The sequence below is a fragment of the Sphaeramia orbicularis genome, chromosome 10 (genome assembly GCF_902148855.1).
Source record: "Sphaeramia orbicularis chromosome 10, fSphaOr1.1, whole genome shotgun sequence".
Taxonomy (NCBI): domain Eukaryota; kingdom Metazoa; phylum Chordata; class Actinopteri; order Kurtiformes; family Apogonidae; genus Sphaeramia; species Sphaeramia orbicularis.
In genome coordinates this window covers 23777091-23801799 of record NC_043966.1, presented here as the reverse complement: position 1 = coordinate 23801799, position 24709 = coordinate 23777091, and the positions used below count along the sequence as shown (strand labels likewise).

At 35.2% G+C, this 24709-nt stretch overlaps 1 protein-coding gene across 2 annotated transcripts; it reads right to left on the bottom strand.

Annotated features, from left to right (window-relative positions):
* Nucleotides 1-281: 281 nt before the first annotated feature.
* On the bottom strand, nt 282-18853 carry gdpd2 (glycerophosphodiester phosphodiesterase domain containing 2). Of its 2 annotated transcripts, XM_030146012.1 has the most exons (16): nt 18680-18853; nt 14620-14853; nt 13786-13889; nt 12222-12315; nt 11954-12013; nt 11749-11847; nt 11533-11626; nt 10069-10214; nt 8514-8596; nt 6116-6278; nt 5814-6020; nt 5585-5733; nt 2538-2685; nt 2281-2363; nt 2157-2182; nt 282-742 (listed from the first exon to the last, which is right to left on the bottom strand). In XM_030146012.1, the coding sequence occupies exons 2-16, from the start codon at nt 14701-14703 to the stop codon at nt 675-677; spliced, it is 1608 nt and encodes a 535-aa protein (XP_030001872.1). In that variant the 5' UTR covers nt 14704-14853; nt 18680-18853; the 3' UTR covers nt 282-674. The 2 variants fall into 2 exon arrangements, with proteins under 2 accessions (XP_030001872.1, XP_030001873.1); XM_030146013.1 differs by lacking the exons at nt 2157-2182; nt 18680-18853 and having other exon boundaries at nt 14620-14963.
* Between the last annotated feature and the right edge of the window lie 5856 nt (nt 18854-24709).

Genomic DNA, 24709 nt, shown 5'->3' with positions numbered 1-24709 from the left:
GTTTCTCCTCCCCTCACACATGCCTCGCCTTCATGGAAAACAGGCCTCCCTTATTAACATACACCAAAAACATTTCATCTATTTAGGACGATTAAAAGTACGCCACCTGCTGTGTGCATGCATTAGCTTATGAATGACAGCATCTCTTGTGATATATCAATCGCTGTGACCATTAATTTTCCACTAATCATCAGAAACTTTTTCCCAAATTATTGCTTTGTGCGCCATCTTGTGGTGCGTTAAGGTGCTGCTCGGAGAAAGGAAATACCCAGACACAAGAATGTAGAAAATAGTTTTAGTATTTCTGGCTCAGCTTACAGGTCATGTGTTCAGTAGTGGCACAATGAAAAACAAAATGTAACTAAACAAAAGCTGACATTTTCAGTTACAAGGTGAGACAAATGTACAAAAGTAAAAATAAAAGTATACTCTGAACACCACACAGACTGACATATATATACACATAAAACTGAAACCATCCAGTGGCTGAATGCTCACAGTTACAAGACATTTTTAAGCTCTGTGAAAGAAAAATATTTTAATTTTACTGGCTTTAAAACAGTGCGCGGTGATTCATATCAGTCTTTTCTCGCAGAAACTACGATGACAAAGACAAAGATGTTCTGTCCATTTTGAGACAGAAACATTGGTCGTCGGTGCTGGAGTCGTTCAGTCTATCTATTAGACAAGAAGGGGGTCAGTTCTTTCTCGTTCCAGGCTGATATATTGTCTCTTTGTTTCCCTGTTTAAGGTCACAAAAAAGAATAATTTAATATGCAGGATCAGTTTTATTACAGTTCATCTTCAACATTTCAGTCTAATAAAACATTTACCCAAATGGGTGCTTCTTTGAAACTGGTACCTAAAAACAGGACAGAGGGGCTAAAAATTCTAACCAGATGTAGACTAATGTTATGAAGCAAGTTTGGAAGCACTTTGAGTCTATTTTAAAAATAGATATTTACTAATAAAAAAGATAACTAGTTTTCAGATAAAGCACATTTGTATATTATTTTTACATTGTTTTTATACAAAAATCTGCATGTAACATGGTAAAAAGGACACAAAAATTATGCGCTACTATTTTTTTGAATATCTTTCAAGGGTATAATCTTTTTGCATTTATCTGAGATCATCATTAGGTACATCCTGGGGGGAAATACCCTTAAATTTGTCTTTTATTATTGGGTCTAAAAAGCTGGCAAAGTACTAGGTACTAAAATGAACCCAGTTTGATAGAAACACCCAAATTAAAATCAATCATAGCTTTATTCAAAATGCAGTGTTTTTCAGCTTTCTCCAAAAATACTGTTAAAATATTATGTGATCCAAGTATATCACCTCAAAATACTTACCCATTAATACGTACAGGATGATGTATTAATGGGCCAATATGACAGGGAGTAAATAAGTGTATATGTGAAAAAATTTAATCACAGTGAGCTAATGTACTGTTTGCAATACTAAGATGTTAAGGATGATTAGTAAAACTGAAAGTCCAAATTAATTTATTCATTATTACAATGATTAATAGATTAATTAGGGCAATAATGTAGGGTTAATCGACGGTATTAACCCATAAAGACCCAGTGCTACTTTTATGGTGGTTCCCAAATGAACTTTTCTCTATATTTACCCTTTGTTAAGTGCTATATCACCATTTATTACAATATTATCCTCTGTATTTTGTGTTTTTACAGTGAAAATCAAGTATTTCCCAATATTTAATTTACTGATCATGTAGATGTTCATTAAAGCTCAGATTACAGTTGAGGGTTATCATACCAGAAACAGACAAAACTGAAGAGAAAGTGACTTTTTAAAATAAAATCTGTCATTAACTGAACATAAACCCAGTGACTCCATCCACTGTCATTTACCAAACTCCATGGGTTTTACTGGTGAATCAATATTGTAGAAGATGACAGTGTTTCCACGTTCACTACGAAGCCTCTGAATGTCCAAATGGGTCATATCTGATGACCATGAAAAGATGACAAACTGTATTTTACACCAATTATTTACATGTATCGATGGAATTAATGGATCAATAGGTATTAAACAGTTTAGATCAGCAGATTTTGGTCGGTGGTGGATGTTTGGGTCTTTATGGATTAAAATCATCCTAATGTTAATTCTATCAATGCATACAATACCTTTTCTGTGGCATTTGTGTTTTGTCCTGACAGAAAGTGGGGTGAAAATGTAAGTCTATTAATACTTAGGATCATTTTTAGGCAGCAGACACAAACGCTTACAGCTACAGTTTGCTCAACTTACCCCTGAAAGATGAAGAATGCAGTCATTATCAGAAGAGATGCAGCATTCACTGTAATCCATATTACGTTGTATTTTTGCCGTGACTGAAACACACAAACATACCCGCAGGATCAAGGCGTGCCTCATGAGTAAGTGTATACTGCTACATACGAGTACATACTTGTATAAAGTCGAGAGCTGACAGTGAAATGAACAGACAGCAATTCCATTAAGGCATTACAGTAGCTTATTTTGTTTCAGCTGTATGGGTTTCTCACCATGACCCAGTCGGGCTCGTTCATGTCCTTCAATAAGTGGCAGGAGTTGGTGGTGACAGAACTGGCCCCTGAACACCACAGCAGAGAGAACAGCCAGCGCTCATTCACCACCCACAGGTTCACCGTGATATTCCTGCGCCGAAGTTCCCTGTCAAACACAAGCATGTGTGTTTATCTGTATGTAAGAATGCACAAAACACACACACACACACACACACGCTGCCTTTAAAAACATTAGATTTACAGACATAGACATTTAAACCATGCACTATTTTAGCATGAACAAGTCAGTAAAATTTATGTTTGTGTGTGGAGATTTGTAACATAGATGAGAATATCAAACCGTATTTGCACTCTCCTTTTAAACACTTTTTTTTAAAATTCAGATTTATATGACTCTTTGTTTTACGTGTATGTGTATGTTTATGTGTATGTTTGCTGCTGATAACACTGTGAATTTCCCCATTGTGGGATCATTAAAGGAATATCTTATCTTACCTTATCTTATCTTAGAACATCCATTTACTAAAAACTGGAGTATGACTAAGGTTGTTATGATAACAATTTTTTACAGTACAATGACCATCTCATAAAACATCAGGGTTTCACCAGATCACAGTTTACAGTATAACACAATTATTATCAGATATGAGCCTTTAAGGAATGAAAACAGTATTTTTCTCCCCTTGAGTGGACAAATGATTTTCTAAAATTGAAATAATCTTTAACATGAATATGTGTTAAAAGTCTCCCTTTAAAAATACATTTATTTGGCCTTTATTTGACAAGGTAAGTCAATTGAGAACCAGTTTTCATTTACAAAGATGACTTGGTCAAGGGGCAGCACAAAATAAAATAAAATAAAATAAAATAAAATAAAATACAAATGGACAAAAGCAGGTATATAAAGTCACCAAATGTCGCCTTCACAAAAAGTTTTAAAAGAGAAGAGTGCAATGAATGAACTGAGGGTGTGCTGCAGATGATTCCAGGCATATACAGCAGAAAACTGAAATGATGAGTGACCAAATGTAGTGCAGACTTTATAGATAAAGGAAAAATAAGAAAGCTGTACAGTGACTGAAAGAACAGAAGGAAGTGTCTGGTGTAAGATGATGAGACAGACAGGAATTCAAGGAGGATATAATAAATGCAGCTCAAAAACTCCCTCAATGAAGGAAATGTCATTCATGTTGCTAAATACATTTTCAGAACTTCTTCCATAGTCTTTTATTTAAGATTCATATCTGCAGTTCAACTCTATCTTATTGTGTAACTAGTTACACAATAAAAGTGTGCAATGTTTTACCAGTGAGGAGTAATACAACCACTTAAGTGAATGATACTTGCACCTAAATGCAGATATTTGGTATTTTACAAGTCTGTGTTTTGATGCATAACATTGTGATTTATCTTTTTTTTTTTTTTTTTTTTTTAATGGCCATTTTATCTACTCATAATAATTAATTGTTGTATTAACCATTTGCAAACTTTACTTCATGCACTGTCCCTCTTCTGGGATTCATCTTCAGGTTTTCCCCTTTTTCCTCCATGCAACTTTTTTTTTGATTTGTTTTATTAGAGTGATGGTTGAAGGACAGATGGTGTTGTATATTGTACAATGTATTAACCTGTAGAGACTAATCTGTAACTTATGATACTGGGCTGTGTACTGTAAATAAAACAGGATGTAACTATTATGACCTGATGCAAAAAATAGCAGTGATAATAATCAGGAGTGTTAGTTTAGCTTCCCTCTGCTTAATTAGTAGATAGTTTGTCATTTATAAGTGTTTCTCTTGCACAGATATAAGCACTGATATAGAAAACATAACCTATATCTATATCTATATCCATATAAATATGGGTGCTTCTATGACACTGGGTTAATTTTCGTACCTGGTACTTTACCAGCTTTTTAGACTCCAATAATAAAAGAGAAATTTAGACATATTTCCCCCCCAGGATGTACCTAATAATGACCTCAGATAAATGCAAAAAAAATTATACTCTTGCTCTGAGCCATCCCAAAATTAATGAATTTTTAATCAAATAGTGGGGCCAAAAATAGGATTAAAATTGGGACATGAAAAGCTACCTCGGTGTCAGTGCATTTTATTTTGAAAACATGGCTTGAAATGGTCTTATATACCACTATAAATGAAGACACTGTGTTTTCTAATCCAGACATGCAGGTTTTTCATGAATCTAAGTCTCATTCCAGGTTTTGTGTGTAACCCATCGTGTCCACTGGTGTTACATGCAGAACCTGTCCATTTAAGCACATATAAATCACAAGGGATTTTGCAATAGCAGTCTGTTTTGTGAAACACTTTGCCTTGCATAATTAGTTCGATTCCCAAAATGTACCTGTGAGAAGATAAAAAGATATTCCAAAAAAATAGTAGCGCGTAATTTTCACGTCCTTTTTACTGTGTTACATGCGGATTTTTGTATAAAACTAATATAAAAATGTGTTTTATCTGAAAAATAGTTTCTCTTTTAACTCAGTAAATATTTATTTTTTAAAATAGACCCAAAGTGCTTCCAAACTTGCTTCATAACATTAGTCTATATCTGGTTTGAATTTTTAGCCCCTCTGTCCTGTTTTTAGGGACCAGTTTCATAGAAGCACCCATACACATCTACATCTGTCTGACATACTGAAATAGTGTATCTTATCTTATCTTATCTTATCTTATCTTATCTTATCTTATCTTATCTTATCTTATCTTATCTTATCTTATCTTATCTTATCTTACTAAGAACACTCTTTGCACTTCAGTATTTGATCATAACATGTGGCCACACTGCACTTCATTCCTTTAGAAGTTTTTTTTTTTTTAAGGTGGGTTTGTTCATGCATAAATCACTCTGGTTGGACAATTATGTGAATCTCATTCTCTCAGGGCCTATCCTTCATCTTTCTATTCAGTGCCAGCACTCTGTCCCAGCATGCTACAGATACACTTTAAATTAAAAACACTACTGTGCATGCCCCCCAGTAACACTACATTGACGGCCTGGGATTTGTTTATTTGTATTACCTGATTTCTGCTGCACTAAACTTGCTGTATTTCACATTCAGGTGGGTTCCCCCTCTCATAAACATCTCAGTAACGTTACTGTAGACCTGGATGAAGCCCGGAGCAATCTCGTTTACATAGTCTCTCCCTGCTGGAGGAAGCCAAAGCACCTGGATGTAAGGAAACACAACAACTTAGCAAAATGAAATGTCCAAGTAAATTGTCCAAGCAAGGCTGATGACAGATTTACCAGACTGGGGTCGATGCCGGAGCTCAGGATGGTGCTGACTATGTCTGCCGTATCGTTTCCCGTGTTGGGACTGTACAGGTCAAAAATGACAGAGATATTGTGCTGTTTGGACAGGTTGAGGAGTTGAAGTAAGGAGGGAATTTTCTCATTTCTAGACATTTCCTTTTCTTCATGGGAGAGTTTAGACACTGAATGGAAAGGATCTGTCTGGAAAGTCAATTAGATCATTTATATAATTTAGTAATTTTCACTGTATTGTACTGCCAGATGAATCGAGCATGTATAAAAGTATCAACCCTCACCTTCATAAACCATTCCCCTGCATTCAGATCCTTATATTCATCCCACGTCAGGTCGTAGCTGCTGTTGAAGTTGTTGTTTGGAAACTTATCTTCAACATTTGTGGTTCTTCTCAGAAATCCAGAGCCTTGGTGGTCGTGCATCAGGAAGGGAATTCCATCCTTACTAGTTAAGAAAAATAGAAAAATCAACAACTATACCAGGGGTGTGTGTCAAACTCATTTTAGTTCAGGGGTCACACACAGTCCAATTTAATCTCAAGCAGCATAGACCAGTAAAATAATATCACAATAACCTATAAATAATGACAACTTTTAGTTTTTCTCAGTGTTTTAGTGCAAAAAATTAAAATTACAGTATGAAAATGGTTATATTTATAATTTATCCTTTAACAAAAAATGTGACTAACCTGAATATCCATAAACAGCTTGAAATTTCCTAAGAACAATAAGTGCAGTTTTAACTATATTATGCCTCAACTTCATAATTTACACATGTGCATTACAACCTACAGATCACAGTGGATCTACAAATGTACAAAACATTTAGTAATTGGCATCTGGAAAGTGAAATTGGTATATTGTGCAAAACTACAATGGAAAGGCCTTTTTGCACAACTAGAGTCACGTGAACAAAAAAAAAAGGTTGTTGACGGATGTTACAACAAGCAAAAAAGAAGAGTTTTAAAACAAACATGGCACGGTATGTGGCCACACGAGGAAACTGAATCATTTTTAAATTTTGTACAAAATAGAGGGGTAACGAGCATTCTAGGTTCAAAACAACAGGAATTTATGTTCACCGCCGTGTTTATGGAATGACTTCTAATGACAACTCGTGATAATAAATAAACAAATCATCACATTTGTGATTTAATAAAAAAAAAAAACGACTTCTTCACTTCTGTTTTTTCGACATTTAGTAAATACTGGTAAACTTTTGCGAATATGTCCAATGGAAAAGTGACTACTGACACCCTTTACTATCAATGTCTTCTGTGGAATTTTGGGACATTTTTGGACAGGTTTTGGCCCGCCCATGACACCCATGATCTGTACAGTCAGAACCAAACCAATTTAAAGGTGCAGGAAGCAACTTATGAACCAGAGTATGTAGATGACAATTCTCACATTACTGGTAGATAAACAGGCAAAGCAGGTTGGCTCATTTATTGTATTTACAGGACTATGCAACTGTCTTACATCACCAATAGGTTTGTTATTTTAGAAAAGAAGATACAATCAGCACATACAGGAAATAAGTAAAGCATCAAAACCTACATTTTCAGGAGAAACAGATTCTCCAGACCAAGGAGTGGGACCTCCCATTGCACTTAATATCTCTTTAAGTCTTGTTCAGACAATATGAGAGTTTCGGTGTTTCTTAATGTTATGCTTTTTATAATAGGAACAGAATTCACACTAAATATCCTTTGGAAGCCATTTAGTTCTGGTTTTCTGAGAGTTTTAATACTTTGTCTATAATTCCTGTATTTTCTTGTTTTGTTTGAATAAAAGAGACAAAGAAAAAAATACATATGCTCATTATAGCCCTGAAAAACAACACAGATAAAGGTTATATACAATGTTGCCCTTAAAGTTGGAATACATTTTTTTTTTACCTCTTCTCATGAAATGAATATGACAATGAGATTTATTCTAGATAGATAAATGTAAATGGGACTCAGTATGTAATCATTGCACCAAATCAAAGGTGATTACTGATGTGTAAAAATAGGAATAAAAAGAGGAATCTGTCTGAAAACAAAATTATTCCAACTTTACTGGCAACAGAGTATTTACTGTGTGTATAAAGACACAGTACTTTGCATAGTTATGAATATACAATACCTCAGTGTTTCATTTAAATTGTCCAAAAAGTCCAAAAAAAAGCAGATCCACAAAGTGAAAATGGATTTGAGAATCAGAAATTTTCCTCATTTCTTTTCCCATTTATCATGTGACGAGCCCTCAGATTTCTAGTGTTTCTTTTTTATAAAACTGGATGTGAAGTCATCTGATCTATTGCTCCACCTCAAACAGCTACAACAGTAACATACTGTGACAACATCGATACTAAACCGTCAGACAAATCAAACCAGTTCTCTTACTTCTCTATTACATTTGGCTGCTAATATGTCATGAAGTGAAAATTTTTCAGGCAAATCTAGAGTACTTTTCCATCACTGACTTGATGCTTCTAGTTCAATTAGTTATCTGAACACTGCTTTCACCACTGCAGAAGTCAAACTCATCAAACTAGAAATACACATTTTTTTCTTGATAGTTTTTCTAGGTTTAACTGGACTAGTTTATTTTCTACCCTTTATATTTTCTATCCTTTGCTGTTCTGAATCAGATCGTAGAATTTCCATCTAAAAATAATCCATTTGGACTGTACCTGATCTGGACGTCTGTCTCAAAGGCCGTCACGTTGCATGCTACGCTCCTGCTGAACGACATCATGGTATTCTCTGGGGCCAGCTGAACACAGTAAGGACAGATGGGTGAGACACAGTCATGTGCTTAAACTCACAAACCACCCCAAAGCTGCAAGAACACACACACACAGACACACACACAGTGTTAAATGGAGCTTATTGGTGTGACCCAAGAGCAAAGCAAACTAACAAGGACAGAGCAATAGTGCACATGGGGCCCGTGTATGACTGGACATTTGTTAACACCTGAGCCAAGCAACAATCGTTTGATGTGATGTGAACACATCAAAATGCAATGTCATTTAATATCATCAGTGTTCAGCGCATTATGAATTATAGAGTGTAACTTGCTCTGAATTACAGGCAATGCTCTGTTTATTCTGTTTGAGAGGCTCTCCAGAAAAAAATCCCTGCATGGCTGACTATGACTATGAGTTATTCAACAAAGCACTTTTTTTTTTCTTTTCTTTTTTTCTTTTTTGTCTCTTTTTAATGTCTAACATAGTCTGTTCACACAAACATGCACCCTTTTTTCTGTATCAGAAAGAAACCTTCTCTTTCTGTAGGTGGGTAGATATGATGTATAATACTTCACACTGAATTAAACAATAAGGTCAGAATGGACAAAAACATGAAAATATGTTGAGCTGTTTCTTCATGTTCTTGCACTTTTAATGATTAGTTGATGACTATTAAATTAATCAGCAATTATTCTGATTATCAATAACTAGTTTGAGGGGTAAAAAAAGCTCAATTCTGTCACGTGAACTTGGTTAGTGTGAATATTTTCAGGTGTTATTTCTCCTCTGTGACGGTAAACTGAGTGTCTTTGTGCTGTCAGTCAACAAAGATGTTTGATTATGACATTTTGGATCCACTTTTTCACCAATTTCTGATATGTTATATATCAAACTAATTGGCTAATAGATTTAATTAGTGAATAGAATAGAATAGAATAGAATAGAATAGAATAGAATAGAATAGAATAGAATAGAAGACACTTTGTCCAGCAGCTCACATAAAATCCAAAATCACAACAATACAACAAGTATGTAAATGAAAATATAAAAGATGCATGGTTTTATAAAAAGGTATCATGATAGTACCGTAAAAATTTTTTAAAAAAGGGGAGCTTAAAATTGTTAAGCAAAATAAAATAAACTAATCCAATCCATATTGGGGGTGGGATAGAGATATCAAATGTACAAAACCTATTATGGCATCTAAAACCCATCAAATAACACACATTCCCTTGGCATAATCAACTCAGAATATCAGCAAAAGAAACACAGGAAACTATGCAGAGCATGTGCTACATTATTTCTTGTCTGCAGTGAATTCCTTCCTGTCTTTTTGCGAAGGTAACACTGTCCCTTTGTATTTACTGGACAGATATTTCCGTAACTGTCAAACATTCTCATCTGACTTTGATAAAATAAAACCACTTGATTCAAGGATAACAATGACACCAGTACTGAAGATGACGCGTGTGTATTTTGTGGGTGTGATGCTCACCATTGGCGCACCTCTGTGGCCTATTAGCTTGGGTTTGGCCGGTAACTGCTCCTGCTTTATCAGACATGGAGACTGGATCCACAGTGGACAGATGAAGATGGGGGCTGACACCACCACAAACATGACTGCAATCAGGAACTTAGACACTGGAGGGCACAGAAGACAAATAATGTGAACATGAGGCCTTTTGACTCACTTGTTTAGCTGTTAAAAGTAAACAGTAAGTGTTATTTGTACTGTGGGAGGATCCCATGTTGTATCTTCTACATCCTTTTTTGTATTTTTCTCCAACAGTAACTAACACACCACCATGACTATAGTTGTCATTAAACTCTATTAATGTAAATGAAGCAAGTATCAATATGTTTAAAAACTGGAGGTAAAGCTTGTTCAGATGTTCATGTAGGAGGATATATAAACCAGATAGTAAACTGCATTTAATCAGTTTCTTATTAGATCGCAAAGAAAAAATATATAATTAGAAGATTAAGACAGAGAACCAGCAGCATACTATAAAAAACATCTTCCATTTGGGTATGCAAATCGTGCACTTGTTTAAATTAGAATAAAAATGCAGCAATTGAAACACAATAACTACAAAAACAAAACATGTTTATTACCAGGTGTAAAATAACCTGTGTATTTTATTAAAATGAGATTATATTTACCATATTTTTTCCTTTAAAATGATTTCCCACAAATACTTTTCTGAAACCACCTTAATATTGGTATGTGAATTCATTTTCATTTGGATCATGTTGTTTAAGCTGTTCCCTCCAACTTTGTGTTAATTTTCTTCTTTTTACCAAACCAAGTTCCAAAGCTTTTAACTGAAGAACTATACTTCATTTGAAAAATAATCATCTTTAGTTTTTTAGTTTGTGGCTAAAATCCTTTTTTTTTTTTCTTTTAAACCCATTTTCTTAATAGGAATATAATGAATCATGGAATAGACCAGTAATGTGACCTCATGACCAACAAACAGGTACAAAGTCCTATTAGTTTCATTTGTTACCAAAGTGATTCTTTCACTGATTATGTGTTGGTGCTTAAGAATACTGAAAATAAATTGCCAACAATTGCAAAGAATCTAAGCTTTCAAACAAACGAGGTATAGAATGACTATAAAAAAAAAGTTTTATTGTAGAAACTGATGGTAAAATGGTGAATGAATCACTGGAGATGCAGTGAGAAAGAAGAGGTTAAACCTATCTTGTCAAAGCCAATGGTGCAAAATGAGTCATATATAATGTAATATATAATAGATAGAATATAATATATAACATATACTGTAATATATAATAGTTATAATTCAGTGTTTTGTTAAAGATTAACTTGCTTTATTATCCCTGTAGGGATATTCAGTCTTTGCATTTTACACATTCCTAATACACATACAGTGCCTAACATCAGCACTTTCCATTTTCGTTTCTTACATGTTCTTAAATGCCTTTTCATACATACATTTTCCTTTAGCCATGTAGAAGTGGTGGAAGACAAATGGGCTCAGCAGGGTCAAGGCTCCGACCGCACCGAACTGCAAAAAAGGAGCTGTGGCCTGCAAATACCGCATCAAAAACACACAAGTTTTAGTTTGAATCCATATGAAAAGTCACATATTTACATTCTGAATACATATTCTCACGTGCATCATTCATAGAGTCAGGACAACAGATGTACCTGAAGTGAAAGCAGAACTGTGGGCCATTCTTCTTTCCACTCGAGGCTGATTCCTGTGACTCCAAAAGCTATCAGGAGCACACCACAAAAAAGGAAGACCTATGAGGGGAAAAAGAAAATATAACATTAAAACATTTCAAAGAGAAGAATTATGTAATGTATTTATATATATAAAAAAAAAAAGATTGATGAAATATTAAAGTACCTTGTGTGTCCAGTGTAAGTTGAGTGGTTCACTCAAGGCAACTTGGAACAAGGCGAAAAACTGCAATGAATTACAGTAAAACACAAAAAATAAAGGTAATACTAAGGTTTCTGGTGATTAACAATTAGCAATATTTGATTTTTGAATGTTAACTATATATATTCTGAATTATTATGTGAATATCATGTGTCATTATGGGATATAAATAATCTCCTCCAGTCATCTGACCACTGTTAGTCTATAACAGTAACTTCATATATTTCCTCACCAGCAGCAGAACGCAGTAACTGGTTAACACTGCAGAAATGATGACCAGCACCATGAACCAGTTCACCCACTGTTTCAGTTTTGTGAAGCCCTGCCTGATAATAGAACAATAGAGGGCAGCCCAGGGTTAGCGGAATAAAGGTCACCAAAACAGGACAAAAAAAAAGAGAGAAAAGAAATGAAAAGAAAAGGGAGGGTTCTGGGCTTCAGTGTGGGCTATGTGTGGGCATGGTCTTTATATTTGTGTGGTCCCCACTAGAGCCCACTCACAGCGTGGAATCAGACAACTTAGAGGGACCAAAACACTGAACCCCATAATATAAATCATTCAAAACATGGGTTAATGTTGAAATCTAAATCTAAATATGATTTCTAAATCTAAATTTAATGTGGTCCATTCAAATGTTTACTCATGAGTCTGGTGAACACTGACACCAAGATCAAGCATTTCTACGTGTATTTTTTATTTTAAAAACAGAACAATTCCATGTGAATGTGGGCTTAAGGTATGATGATTATTTTCCACAAATAACAAGATATAAGAAACATAGTACACTCTGGATTATGAATAGATCTGCCAAGAAAATTTTGATATCATTTCATTCCAATGGCTTTGATTTTATTAGTTAAAATAACAAATATTTAACAATCATATAGATACGTTATTATATTTTCACACTTTTTGCAAAATGCATCAGAAAGAGAATGCAAACCCTGCTTGCACACATGAACACATCTCTAATCATAGTTCAACAGGACAAATGGTGAGTTGTTTAAAGCCCTTTTAATAATTGTTAACCTAGATGTAGGAAAAACTAACATGTTCCTGGTATTTACACAGTCAATATTACATAGAAAGGTTTAATAAAGACTGATGTAACTGTTGGCACTTCTATAAAGCATACGCACTATGTCTGAAATTGCATGCATCTCTTCTCACATATTATTTTTAGAGTGCAAGTACCTTCGCACTAAAATTTTTGTGTACAAGGAAAGTATCTTCGCTATCTTGGCTGTGTTGCATAACAGGGAGGAAATAAGGGCGGAGGAGGAAGTGTCAAGCACCACTCTATAGTGAATAATATACTTAATAATTGCTATTAAAGTTGAGTTTAATAGCAGATATTCTGGTGGGCAGTAACGTTCTGCTGATTAACCATTAAAAAACTGCAAAGACAAAGCATATGTCACCATTTTAAGTCGTCTAAACAGATGGCGATTTGACATAATACTAATTTGTCATTTGAAGTTGTGAGCTGTGCCAGAAAGTGCGCTATGTATAAAGTGAACAAAACAGAAGTATTTGATTTGACACACACTGACAGTCACCACCAAAAAAACACCATATAAAAATACCCTGTAATCAGACAGTGAAAATTAGAGGCTTAATATTTATTGTACATGACCTCCAGCAGCCCCCCTGTGGAACCTTTATGGCCCAGAAACAGGCCAAGGGCCACAGTTTGGGAATCCCCATGCTGGAGAATGCATTGTGTCACTGAAATGTCCCTTCAGAAACAGAACGATAAGGAAGCGTACACCTGTGTGCATTTGTTATCACTCACCAGTTAACATCGTCTCGATCATTAAATGTTACCAGACAGATGTACATCCAGCAGAGGGAGAGCAGGGACACCACTGTGACGACTGAGAACCAGCAGCATCCACACTAAGACATAAAAAGCAGGTAACATGAATCATTTTCTCTTTCTGACACTTCAAAGATTAGAATCTGTCAGTGGTATAATCATCCAGATATTACATTACATTAGCATTGTTTGGGCGAGTGTGTGTACACATGAATACTGGTGTGTGTGTACGTGGTGGACGTTGGAGATGATATAATCAGAAACAGGAACGATTCCAACATTTGCCCCATTCCATGACAAGTTAACACAATCATCTCCTTCATGCTCTTCCCCCATTATCAACACACCTCACCATCCACTGCACTCTAATTTCTTTTTTTTTTTCTTAGCAAATAACAGACCTCCACCACCCTCCTCTTTCTTCATAATCTTGTTCCAGCTAAGTCCATAACAAACCTGTTAGAGCCTGTGAGTTTACTTATTTTCTTTGGCACACAAATGCATATTCAACACTTCAATCATCACTTTGTTTTCTCTGCTCTGAGTTACAAAGAATGCATGAATAGCTTTCTTTGAACAAAATTGTGTTAATGCTTTAAAAGAAAAGGGCTCAAATGAAATGAGTTCATTAGTAATATTTGACTGACTTTAGTCTGAAGGAATGTTAATCCCTCATTACTGGTGTTCTGTAAAGGTTGTGCTGCAGTGCAAATATATGCAACAGATTCTTTCAACACACACTACAGTTTTATCATCCTAAAAAATATATTTGAACACTAATAAAAACACACATATTAGCTGAATACTCACTTTTTTCTGGTTTGGCTGTGGGACTCTCCAGTTGCAGCTGTAAAGGATCCTGCTGCAAACTCTGCAACAACTGTCATTCGACATCACGTCTCCTCGTCATTCACACTGTCTTTAACTGCAGATCCTGATCGGTCCAGGTCCCGGACACTTGATACATGCAGTTTGTAGAAGGATGGAGAGACCACAGATAGCGCTTTCTCTGTCAGGGTTACGATTCGACCTTATTCACTGTTTCTAAACCAATGGCATGGAGGAGAAAAAAAAACAAGACTGTCAGAAAGCAAATGAAGGAGGAGGGGAATGAAAGGTTTCTGTGAGTATTAAGGCAATCCCTGCTCAATAACAGCCCTCAATAGAGCCTCTCTGCAGAGGGGGGGTTCTAGCCACTGGCAGCACTTACAATAGCTGACACCATGGTGCATTGAGAGTAGAGCACAGAGTGGCCTGAGAGTGAAGTCACACCATTTGAGCATTTGCAGCATTAACAGACACAGTGACAGGCACATCCATGCACAAGGAGGGGGTGGAGGAAATAAAGTATCAACAAAGAACAAACAGAAGGAATGAAAGAAAAAAAAAAGAGAGAGAGTGAAGTGACAAAGAGAACAGGATGTACAAAGAATAAACAGTAAACTAGAAGAGTAGCATTATTAGAATTAGTGAGAACTAAAGTGAACTCTAGTAAAGACCAAATAAATTTGTTAACTGAAATAAAATGAAATTAACAAAAATGAATAAGCTTAATTTTCAGCTATGTTAAGCTTTTAATTTCACTCTCAGTTAAAAAAAAAAAAAAAAAAAAAAAAAGGGGGGGGGGGGTTGGAAATGAACACTATAATCCAAATGAAAAGTGAGAGTTAACCCTCAAAAACCTAAACAACCAAAACCATCTACTGATCCTCAATATTTAATAACTTTCTGAAGCACCAATCTTATCAATACATCCAACTAATTAAGATAAAATGCAGTTTCTCAGCTTTTCATTGGCTCATTTAGACATTCAGAGGGTGTGTAGTGAACAAGGAAACACTACCATTTTCTGCAACAGTAAAACCCATGTACTGTGGTTTGATAAATGCCAGTGGTTGCAACACTTTTATGTTCAGTTAATGATAGGATATTTTGCTGAAAATGTCACATTTTCTTCAGTTATCCTTGATTTGATATAATATGACCACTCATTTACTTATATGAACAACTTACGTGGTCAGTTAATCAAAAACAGGAAAATGCCGGATTTTCCTTGAAAAATGTGGGGGATGATATTGTAATGACTGGACATGAATCACAGATGAAAGGTTAAATATAGAGAAAAATGAATTTGGAAGTTCCAATAAACTATTTCTAACTCTTCTCGGGGTTAAATACATGGAGAATTAACATTAAAATAAAAACAAGAAATTAATTTTGATCATAAAATGGACTAAACTAACTAGAGTGGAATCACAAACCAAAGTGAATGACAACTAAATACCTAATGAAAGTGTCCAGACTGTGCAGCTCAGTAGAGGACTTTCTTTAGACCGTGACAATGACTGGAGTGAAAATCTAAAAAAAACAAACCAAAACAAACACCAGGTGGATTGCCAAAAGAATTTCCTCGTATACGTGCCCAAGCAAGATTTTGCACGCTGGTGCATATGGCTTTGTCGCCAGGTTTCGGTCCCCTCATTTGGGAAAGACACGGGAATTCACCAGAATTATTTGTCACCCACTTAAGAGACGTGTTGTGCAATGAATGTTTCTTTTGTAAAAAAGTCATAGCTTCGTCTGGCTTCTTGTTTGACTCGATTTGATTTTGGGCCTTCGCCAAATTTCCAGTCACTGACTGTTTCCATAAACCCTCTGGGTGAGAAACAAGTGGGAGGTTAAGGCACAAATTTTGAGCAGATCAAAGCTTCAGCTTGATAATAGGACTGTACCATTACATAAAAAAGGAACTAGTGCACAAATATTTACAACCAAGAAAGATTATGAACATGCACAGCTACAAATGTCACTGAAATGACACAGAATACACTTTAGGTGTTCAAACTGAATATAATAATATCAACGAAGTGACAAACCACACTGACAGGATGACAAAAGAAAGGACATGAGAAATGCCCTCATTAAGTTACAACAATGAAATACTTTCCACAGTTGGGTGCAACCATACAACGGCGTCACTTTTTAATCTCTATTCAACATATTAATGTAGCTGCAGGACATGACTGTTTATATATTCAGTAATAACACTCTATTTTCCAAATTTATTGCCATATTATTTCTTAAACTGGTAAAATTAGGGCATAGTAAACAGCAGCATCCGCATTGTAAAGTGCATTGAAAGTAACACCATGACACACCCTTCTAATTTGTTCCACCACATTGATTTGATCAGTTTTCACTCCTTGGCATTGTTAACTGTAATTATACACAGATATGCAGCGGGTTTTCAGATGAAATTAGAAGTGATGACTGAAAAAATACCAGGTCATATACTCTTTAATGATGGGTTAGGGTTGATGGTGGCTTTAAAAACTCAAACATGTCATCACCAGATATTCTTGTCATATTTTCACAGGCTCTGTGAAAATATTTAATTTCTTTTTGAAATCATGGTCATGAGTTCATGACTGATGAACATATTACTGCATCAAGTTTTACTTCCTCCACAAAAAAACACCCTTATCTCCTAATTTCTTGTAATTTGCGTGTAACAAAACTATAATCTTACTGCAGCAAGTTAATGTCTTTAAAAGCTTTTTGCAGCAGCCAATACTGGAGATATTTGAACATTAATCAGAAATGTGGAATAAAAGCTCCTATTGACCCCAGCGATGCAGGTCTCTAACACCTGTAAACCCTGTCTTCACATTTCATGCAGGTTTTGTTATAGTCTGCATGTTCAAACAGATACCCTCTTTATCCACTTAATGCATAAGGGATGACAGTCATTGCATTTCACCACTTGCAACAAACACATGTCAAAGAGGCTGCGCAGTATCAGGCAGGTAAATGCTGCAAAACTGACAGGATGGCACTTGACATAAAAACCTAAAAGAAACTACAAAAGAAACCTAAGACCTTCTTAAAGTAAAGACATGGGATGGTCCCCCGTGGTCAGGTCGGTCACCTGATATCAACCCAACAGAGCAGCGTTTCAGTCACAGCAGTTCAACCCATAAGGACCCAGTGTTACTTTTGTGGTCATTCCCAAATGAATTTTCCTCTATATTTAACCTTCATTAAGTGATTTATCACCATTTATTTTAATATTATCCTCTGTATTTTGTATTTTTTCAGTGAAAATCATGTATTTTCCTACATTTAATTCACTGATCATATAGATGTTCATAAAAGCTCAGATTACAGTTGCGGGTTATTATATCAGGAACAGAGAAAACTGAAGAAAAAGTGACTTTTTCAGCAAAGATATCAACAATTGAACACAAAACAAGTGTCTCCATCCACTGTCACTGATCTAACTCCATGGGTTTTACTGGTGAATCAGAGCTGTAGAAGATGACAGTGTTTCTTTGTTCACTATGAATCCTCTGAATGTCCAAATGGGTCACATCTGATGACCATGAAAAGTTGACAAACTGTATTTTACACCAATTATTTACATGTATTGATAGGATTAGTGGATCAACAGGTGCTAAACAATTTACCCAAACAGACTTAATGAATTAAAGTGAATCAGAAAGGCCCAAAGTAAAGTGTAGTAAAGGGAAATCATCTCCAGGGAGGAAACTTGGAGGATTCAAGACTTCAGACATTGGTTGGATTCAAGTACTTGAGAAATTGTCATATTCATAATAATCTTACTTTGTCTGATTACTTCTAGAAAAACAGAGGGACTATGTTTAGAGTAGTTGTAATTCCTAAATAGTCAATGCAAGATTTTTGTTAAAACCCTTGAAATAAAGCAGAAAATCCACACTATCTATCTATCTATCTATCTATCTATCTATCTATCTATCTATCTATCTATCTATCTATCTATCTATCTATCTATCTATCTATCTATCTATCTATCTATCTATCTATCTATCTTAAATCAGTCGTGTCTTACCACAGAACACCTCCTATCTCCACTCTCTCCGTCCATCCACTTCTCTCCTCCTCATCCTTTTCTCCTCTTCCTCTGTGTGTGAATCCCTCTCCACTCTCGGTGCGTTCGTGGTCTGAATGTGAATGGTTCCTGATGAATGGTTTTTCAGATAAAGGCGTGTAAACTAAATGGAAGGGGGAGGATCCTCAAACTTATCTCAGGTAAGTCATCTACAGTTGGAACACAGTCGGAGCCAACAGGCAGAACACCTCCAGGCTACGACAGCCTCGTAAAACAGCAGCAGCTTTTCTAACCTGTTGCACTTTTCGTAGCTGTCGGTGTGAGTTTCATTTTACCGACATTTACAGGAGACTCGCAGGCACTTGAACGCCCCCCTCCCCCTCCCTTTTTTTTTTTTTTTTTTTTTTTTTTTTAAACAAAATGATGCAAAAGTCTGTCTTTCAAAAGAAATCAACCCATATCTGTGTGATCCACCACAGACCGAAATGAATTTTATTGTCAAACTACATACTGTATCCTTTTACCTGTAGTGGAATTAATGCGGTTGAGCTAGTTTAACTACGCCTCATTTACCAGCCGGAGAGTTCAATGAACTATTTGTAAACGATTACAGACTTTGTGTGTAAAGTTACTGATACTACAACATTTGAGCCGTGAAAGAAAAATGATTTATTACAATTTGTTACATTTCAAAACTGTGAAATAAAAGGTACAATTTACATGTTGTCTTTATTGTTTTTGTTTTACTCACATTTACCTTTAATTTTTTTTTTTTAAAATACTGTAACAAACACTTGAAAAACCTGCTTTAAATTTTGAAATAAACTCGACAGCAGTCGGCTTATTTTTTTTAATGAGCATTGCAATAGTAGTTCGTATAGTTAAACAAATGTATAGTTTTACCGTAGGTCAAGATTAACCCTTTCATGCATAGTGGTCACTACAGTGGACAGTTACTCTACAGCTTTACTCTTGTATATTCATGGGTTTAGTTGTTTTAGTTCCATATCAACCAACACAGTGGACACTTATGCATCATCTCATAAACTGCAATTCATACCATTATTGTAACTTTGCTGTTCTTGATTGGTTCTTGAGTGGAAATCAATTGTTAATATTTATTTTTTGCATATTATCTCCATGAAGTGAGTAATAACTAGTATTAGAATATGTTAAAATGTGAGAAAACATCAGATTAGCTGCATTAAACATGGTTTCATTTCATTGTTTTCATATCACTTTATGATATTGGGTTTTAAATACATGTTTCTTTGCTTCAAGAATAAAATTCATGGTGTAGCTGATTGGACATTTTTGTAACTCCATGAAAAACAGGTTGATTTAAAAAAAAAAAAAAAAATCACATTGGGGTTTTTTTCATGTCTAAAGAGGAATAAAAAACACTCAGGGAAAAAAAATCTTGATTAAGGTTCTCATAATTCATGCATGAAAGGGTTAATGTAGTAGTTTACAAGGCCATGTTTTCAAAAGTTTCCACAAACACTGGCTATAACCAGATAAAATAAGGTAAGCTAAAATTTGCTTAGAGGTCTTATTTACGTCTTTGTGCATAAGAAATTAATATAAGTGAATCATCAAAGGAACTTTGTGTTGGTAAATGCAAGTTATGCAAATTTACAGGATTTCAGGTCTGTTGCAACATGTGGATGGTCATATGAACTATGTTTTCAGGTCAAAAATGTCCAATTTCATCACAATTAATGTTATATTTTCATGTCACAAATGGCTAAGTTATATTTTAACTGAATTTACCTGAAAAATAAATTTTCTATTCTTTTAGATTCCCCATTTTTTCTTACAAGATTATAAACTACATATCACCTGTTTTATTTTTACAGGTTGCAATATGGAGTATGGTGCTGATCCATCCTGCTTATGTCACACCAATACATACATTAAGAATGTCACACATTACTTTTTAAATCAACAGTTTTCTAATAATAAGCATTTTTATAAAGAAATAACAATGCTATATTGTTATTTGCTCTTTAGTACGATGATAAACTATACAATAAATAATTATGATACTAGTTTTTGCACAGGGATCATTTATGGAAACGGTGACATGGCTGCCGAGCATCAATATGATGGGATCCGGAACAACCATGTCACATCTGTCCACTGCCACATTTTGTGTTTTTGTGTCAGCTGTTATTGTTTTAGATCCACAACACTAACATTTATGAATAAGAGGTTAATTAGCAATCGTAAGTATGTAAGTTTACTTTATCTTATCTTATCTTATCTTATCTTATCTTATCTTATCTTATCTTATCTTATGTACTGGTACTGACCAGAGCATCATGGGTAATGTCATGTCCGTCCACTGTCATGTCCATCCACCAGCAAAAGTTTTCACATACACGTGCTATTCAAAATCCAGTATTTCTGAAAATATAGCTTCTACTGTCAAATAATGTCAGTAGTCTGTGCACAAATGTATTAGCAGTATTTCAACACAGTTCTATGCATTTCTCACAACTTTTTTTTTCTTTTTGACAAAAATGGCCACTCATTTGACCCCCTAAATAAATTTTAGCCGTAAGATAAGATAAGGTAAGATAAGATAAGATAAGATATGATAAGATAAGGTAAGGAAAGAAGGTAAGATAAGATAAGATAAGATAAGATAAGATAAGATAAGATAAGACAAGCTGGTCGAAACCAGACTCTCAAGCCAATTTACAGAAACCCAGCAGAGTCCTCCAGGAGCAAACACTTGTGACTGGTGACAGTGGTGAGGACAAACTTCTTTGAACAAGAAAAGCCCTCGGAGAGTGCAGACCTCCCCCAAGACAGATCTGCCCCCCCCCCCGATCACTTCCAAAATGTAATCATTTCTTCCTTGTGCCAGTATCAACATTACCTGAAAATTTCATGAAAATCCGTCCATAACTTTTTGAGTTATCTTGCTAACAAACAAACATGCAAACAAACAAATACGCAAACACACGAAGCAAAGCGATCACAATACCTCCTGGTGGAGGTAAAGCTATACCATACCAACTTTATTTATAAAGCACTTTAAAAACTTTACAGCTGGCCAAAGTGCCGTACACGAATCATTAAACAAGGGAATAAATAGGTAAAACAGTGATAACACAAGATGCAAAGTGGGCCAAGAACAGCAAAATACAACCATCATAAAAACAAGGACAAGTTCAAATCTGGTTAAAACAACATAGGAAATCTAAAAAACATCTCACTCATTGATTAAAAGCCAACAAGAAGAGGTGCATTTTTAGATGTGATTTAATAAGGGCAGAGACTGAGCTTGTCTAACATTTAAAGGCACCTGGTTCCACAGCTTTGGGGCAGCATCAGAAATGACACAGTCCCCACAAAGCTTCTTTTTAGTTTTTGGAACCACAAGCTGCAGCTGATCTGCTGACCTGAGAGCACGGGAGGGGGTGTGGGGGTGGATCAGGTCAGACAGGTAGGGTAGGAGGATGGAAGGCCATTCAAACATTTAAAAGTAAAGAAAAGAATATGATTTTATTGATCTTAAAAACACAAAGTGCAGAGAGACAGACAAGCATTTAAGAGTGAAAGAGGAAATATAAACGAGAACCTTCTATTTATATTAGAGTTTTTCTCTGTCACTTTGATACATTTCTCAGATCAGAACTGAAATTCTCAAAACTACTTGTTCAATCTTCACATCATTGTGTCACTTGTGCAAGTCAAAAAAGCAGTTTCCCATTTCTTTGAAAAAGTTACAAATGCTTTCGTAGATCCATGCAAATGATTTTGTACAATTCTCTGCTGTTTCCTACATCATCAACTGCTCATGTCATTTTGATCCAAATGTATTATAATAGGTCTGTGTTGAATAGTCTCACTTCCCACAACATGTAGGCATTAGTTCATCACATAAGTATTTACATGCAAAATGGTTGAATAAGTTGTCATCATATGTCAAGCAAGAGAAGATATCATTGTGATGTGGATGAGAATTGAAGACCCCTGTGCTAAAAGTACTGAAGTCACAAAAACATCTGTTAAAAGTATTTATAGGGTGGACTTAGCTAAACAAATACATGTTTATATGCTCAACTTGAATTGTCCAAAAATGTGACTTCAGTACTTTTAGCACCAGGGTCTTCAATTTGTGGCTGAACAGACAGGAATGTCAGGAGGTGTAGGAAGACTGCACTGTAATTCCTACGGCCCTACATGTGCTGTTTTCCCTAATTGTCTTATGTTTTGCGACTGTTATGAGATTGTCCTATGATCACATTTCTGCTTTTGTTTTTTGGGTTTTTTTTTCTTTGTGCTGTCTTTTTCTTTCTGTATCACAATGACATGGTCTGTCAACAAGTGACACTACAAACAGTAAGAGTGTAAAAGTGAAACTGGTCCAGGCTTTTGTAATCAGTCTCCCTCATACACTAAGGTGTAACTTAGAATTTACAATAACTGTCATCCAAACTTTAGCCATAGTTGACATCAGAACATCCCTTCAAAGTACAATGTTATACTGACAACATGACTAAGCATTTGGACTGTTTTATCTGTACACAATGACATAAGGACTTGTCATTCTGATGGCACTGACATGTGCATTGACAGATATTTACTTTTGAGAGATAAACTAAGGCTTTTGAGCAACAGACTGGCTTTTGCAGGTAATCCATTGTGTTTTGCTATTTGTACAAACTGTTTTGAGAAATGCTTTTACTGTTTTGCAAATGTCGAGGATGATTTGAGAAATGTACCAAAGCGACTGAGAAAAACTGTACTTGTTCTGTACACAGTATTTACTTATTTGCATTTTAGTTGTACATGATGTTGATAATGATTGATTTACTACTCATTTACTCTTCACTTTTTAAACATTTTCTTGTTTTTAATATTACTATCGTTACTTAAAGAGATCTTAAAAACTATACATTTTGTCAGTATTAACCCTATAAAACCATTTGTATCATATTTGCTACACCAGGTTCTAAGACCTTTATCTTATCAACAAGATCAATACTTTCCTTATTTGACCCGATACATGTTTTCTGCACCCTGGTGGATTATCTATGGAAGCAAATCTGTCTCATCACATTTTGAATTATGAAACCCATTGAATTTAAATTCAGTGCTAGAAATTCAAAGGCTTTTATAATTCAAAATGTGATGAGACAGATTTCTTTCCATAACTATTATCATCATCCCACTACAGTCAGTGGAAAGGCTTCTTTTTCTCTCTCTCTGATCTCCAGTATCATTTTAACTTGGGGAGGAGTTAATGTGTCAGATTTAATGTTTCAATCAGGATTAATTTCTTTTTTTGTATGCAGATGTTAACTGCATTTGGCTGTAATGGAATATCAAAATCCACCATCCTCTGTTGGTACTGTTTGATATAGATTGCATTACTATAAAAGCATGTGTATTACAGTTTTTCTCAATTGGTTTGGCTCATTTCTCGAAACATAAATTACATTCTCAAAACACTAAGATCATTTAACAAAACAGTCTCAGCACAACACCATCACTTGCAAAAGCTCATATCTCTCCCAAAACTGTTCACTCATGCGTCAGACTAAATTCCTTTCCCATATAAATAGTCAGTGCCCCCAAAATGCATCATCCCTTTGGCATTGTGTAAGCACTGCAAGTCCAAATGTTTCGATGTTTTGTCACTTTGGCAGAGGAGCATTGAAATGTCCCTCATGTCCACCTCTCAGTCTGAGCCCAGTCCTTCATTGACAGTGGTTACTGGACTAGTTTATTTTGTCTAGCTAACAAAATACAAATATGTATAAAACTAAAAAAAAACAACAATATTTTATGGTAAGAGTAGGTCTGACATCATACATTGCACTCATAATACCAAGGAAATTGTAACCATTTCAATTCACACACACATAAAGTAACTTACATACATCAGAGTAAAACGAAAATGTAACCAGCATAATATACTGTAATATAGACACAGAAGCAAAAAAAAAAAAAACAAGGAAAATTAGATGTAGTCTACAGTGCTGCAAATAAAGCTTCCACAGCTAACATTTC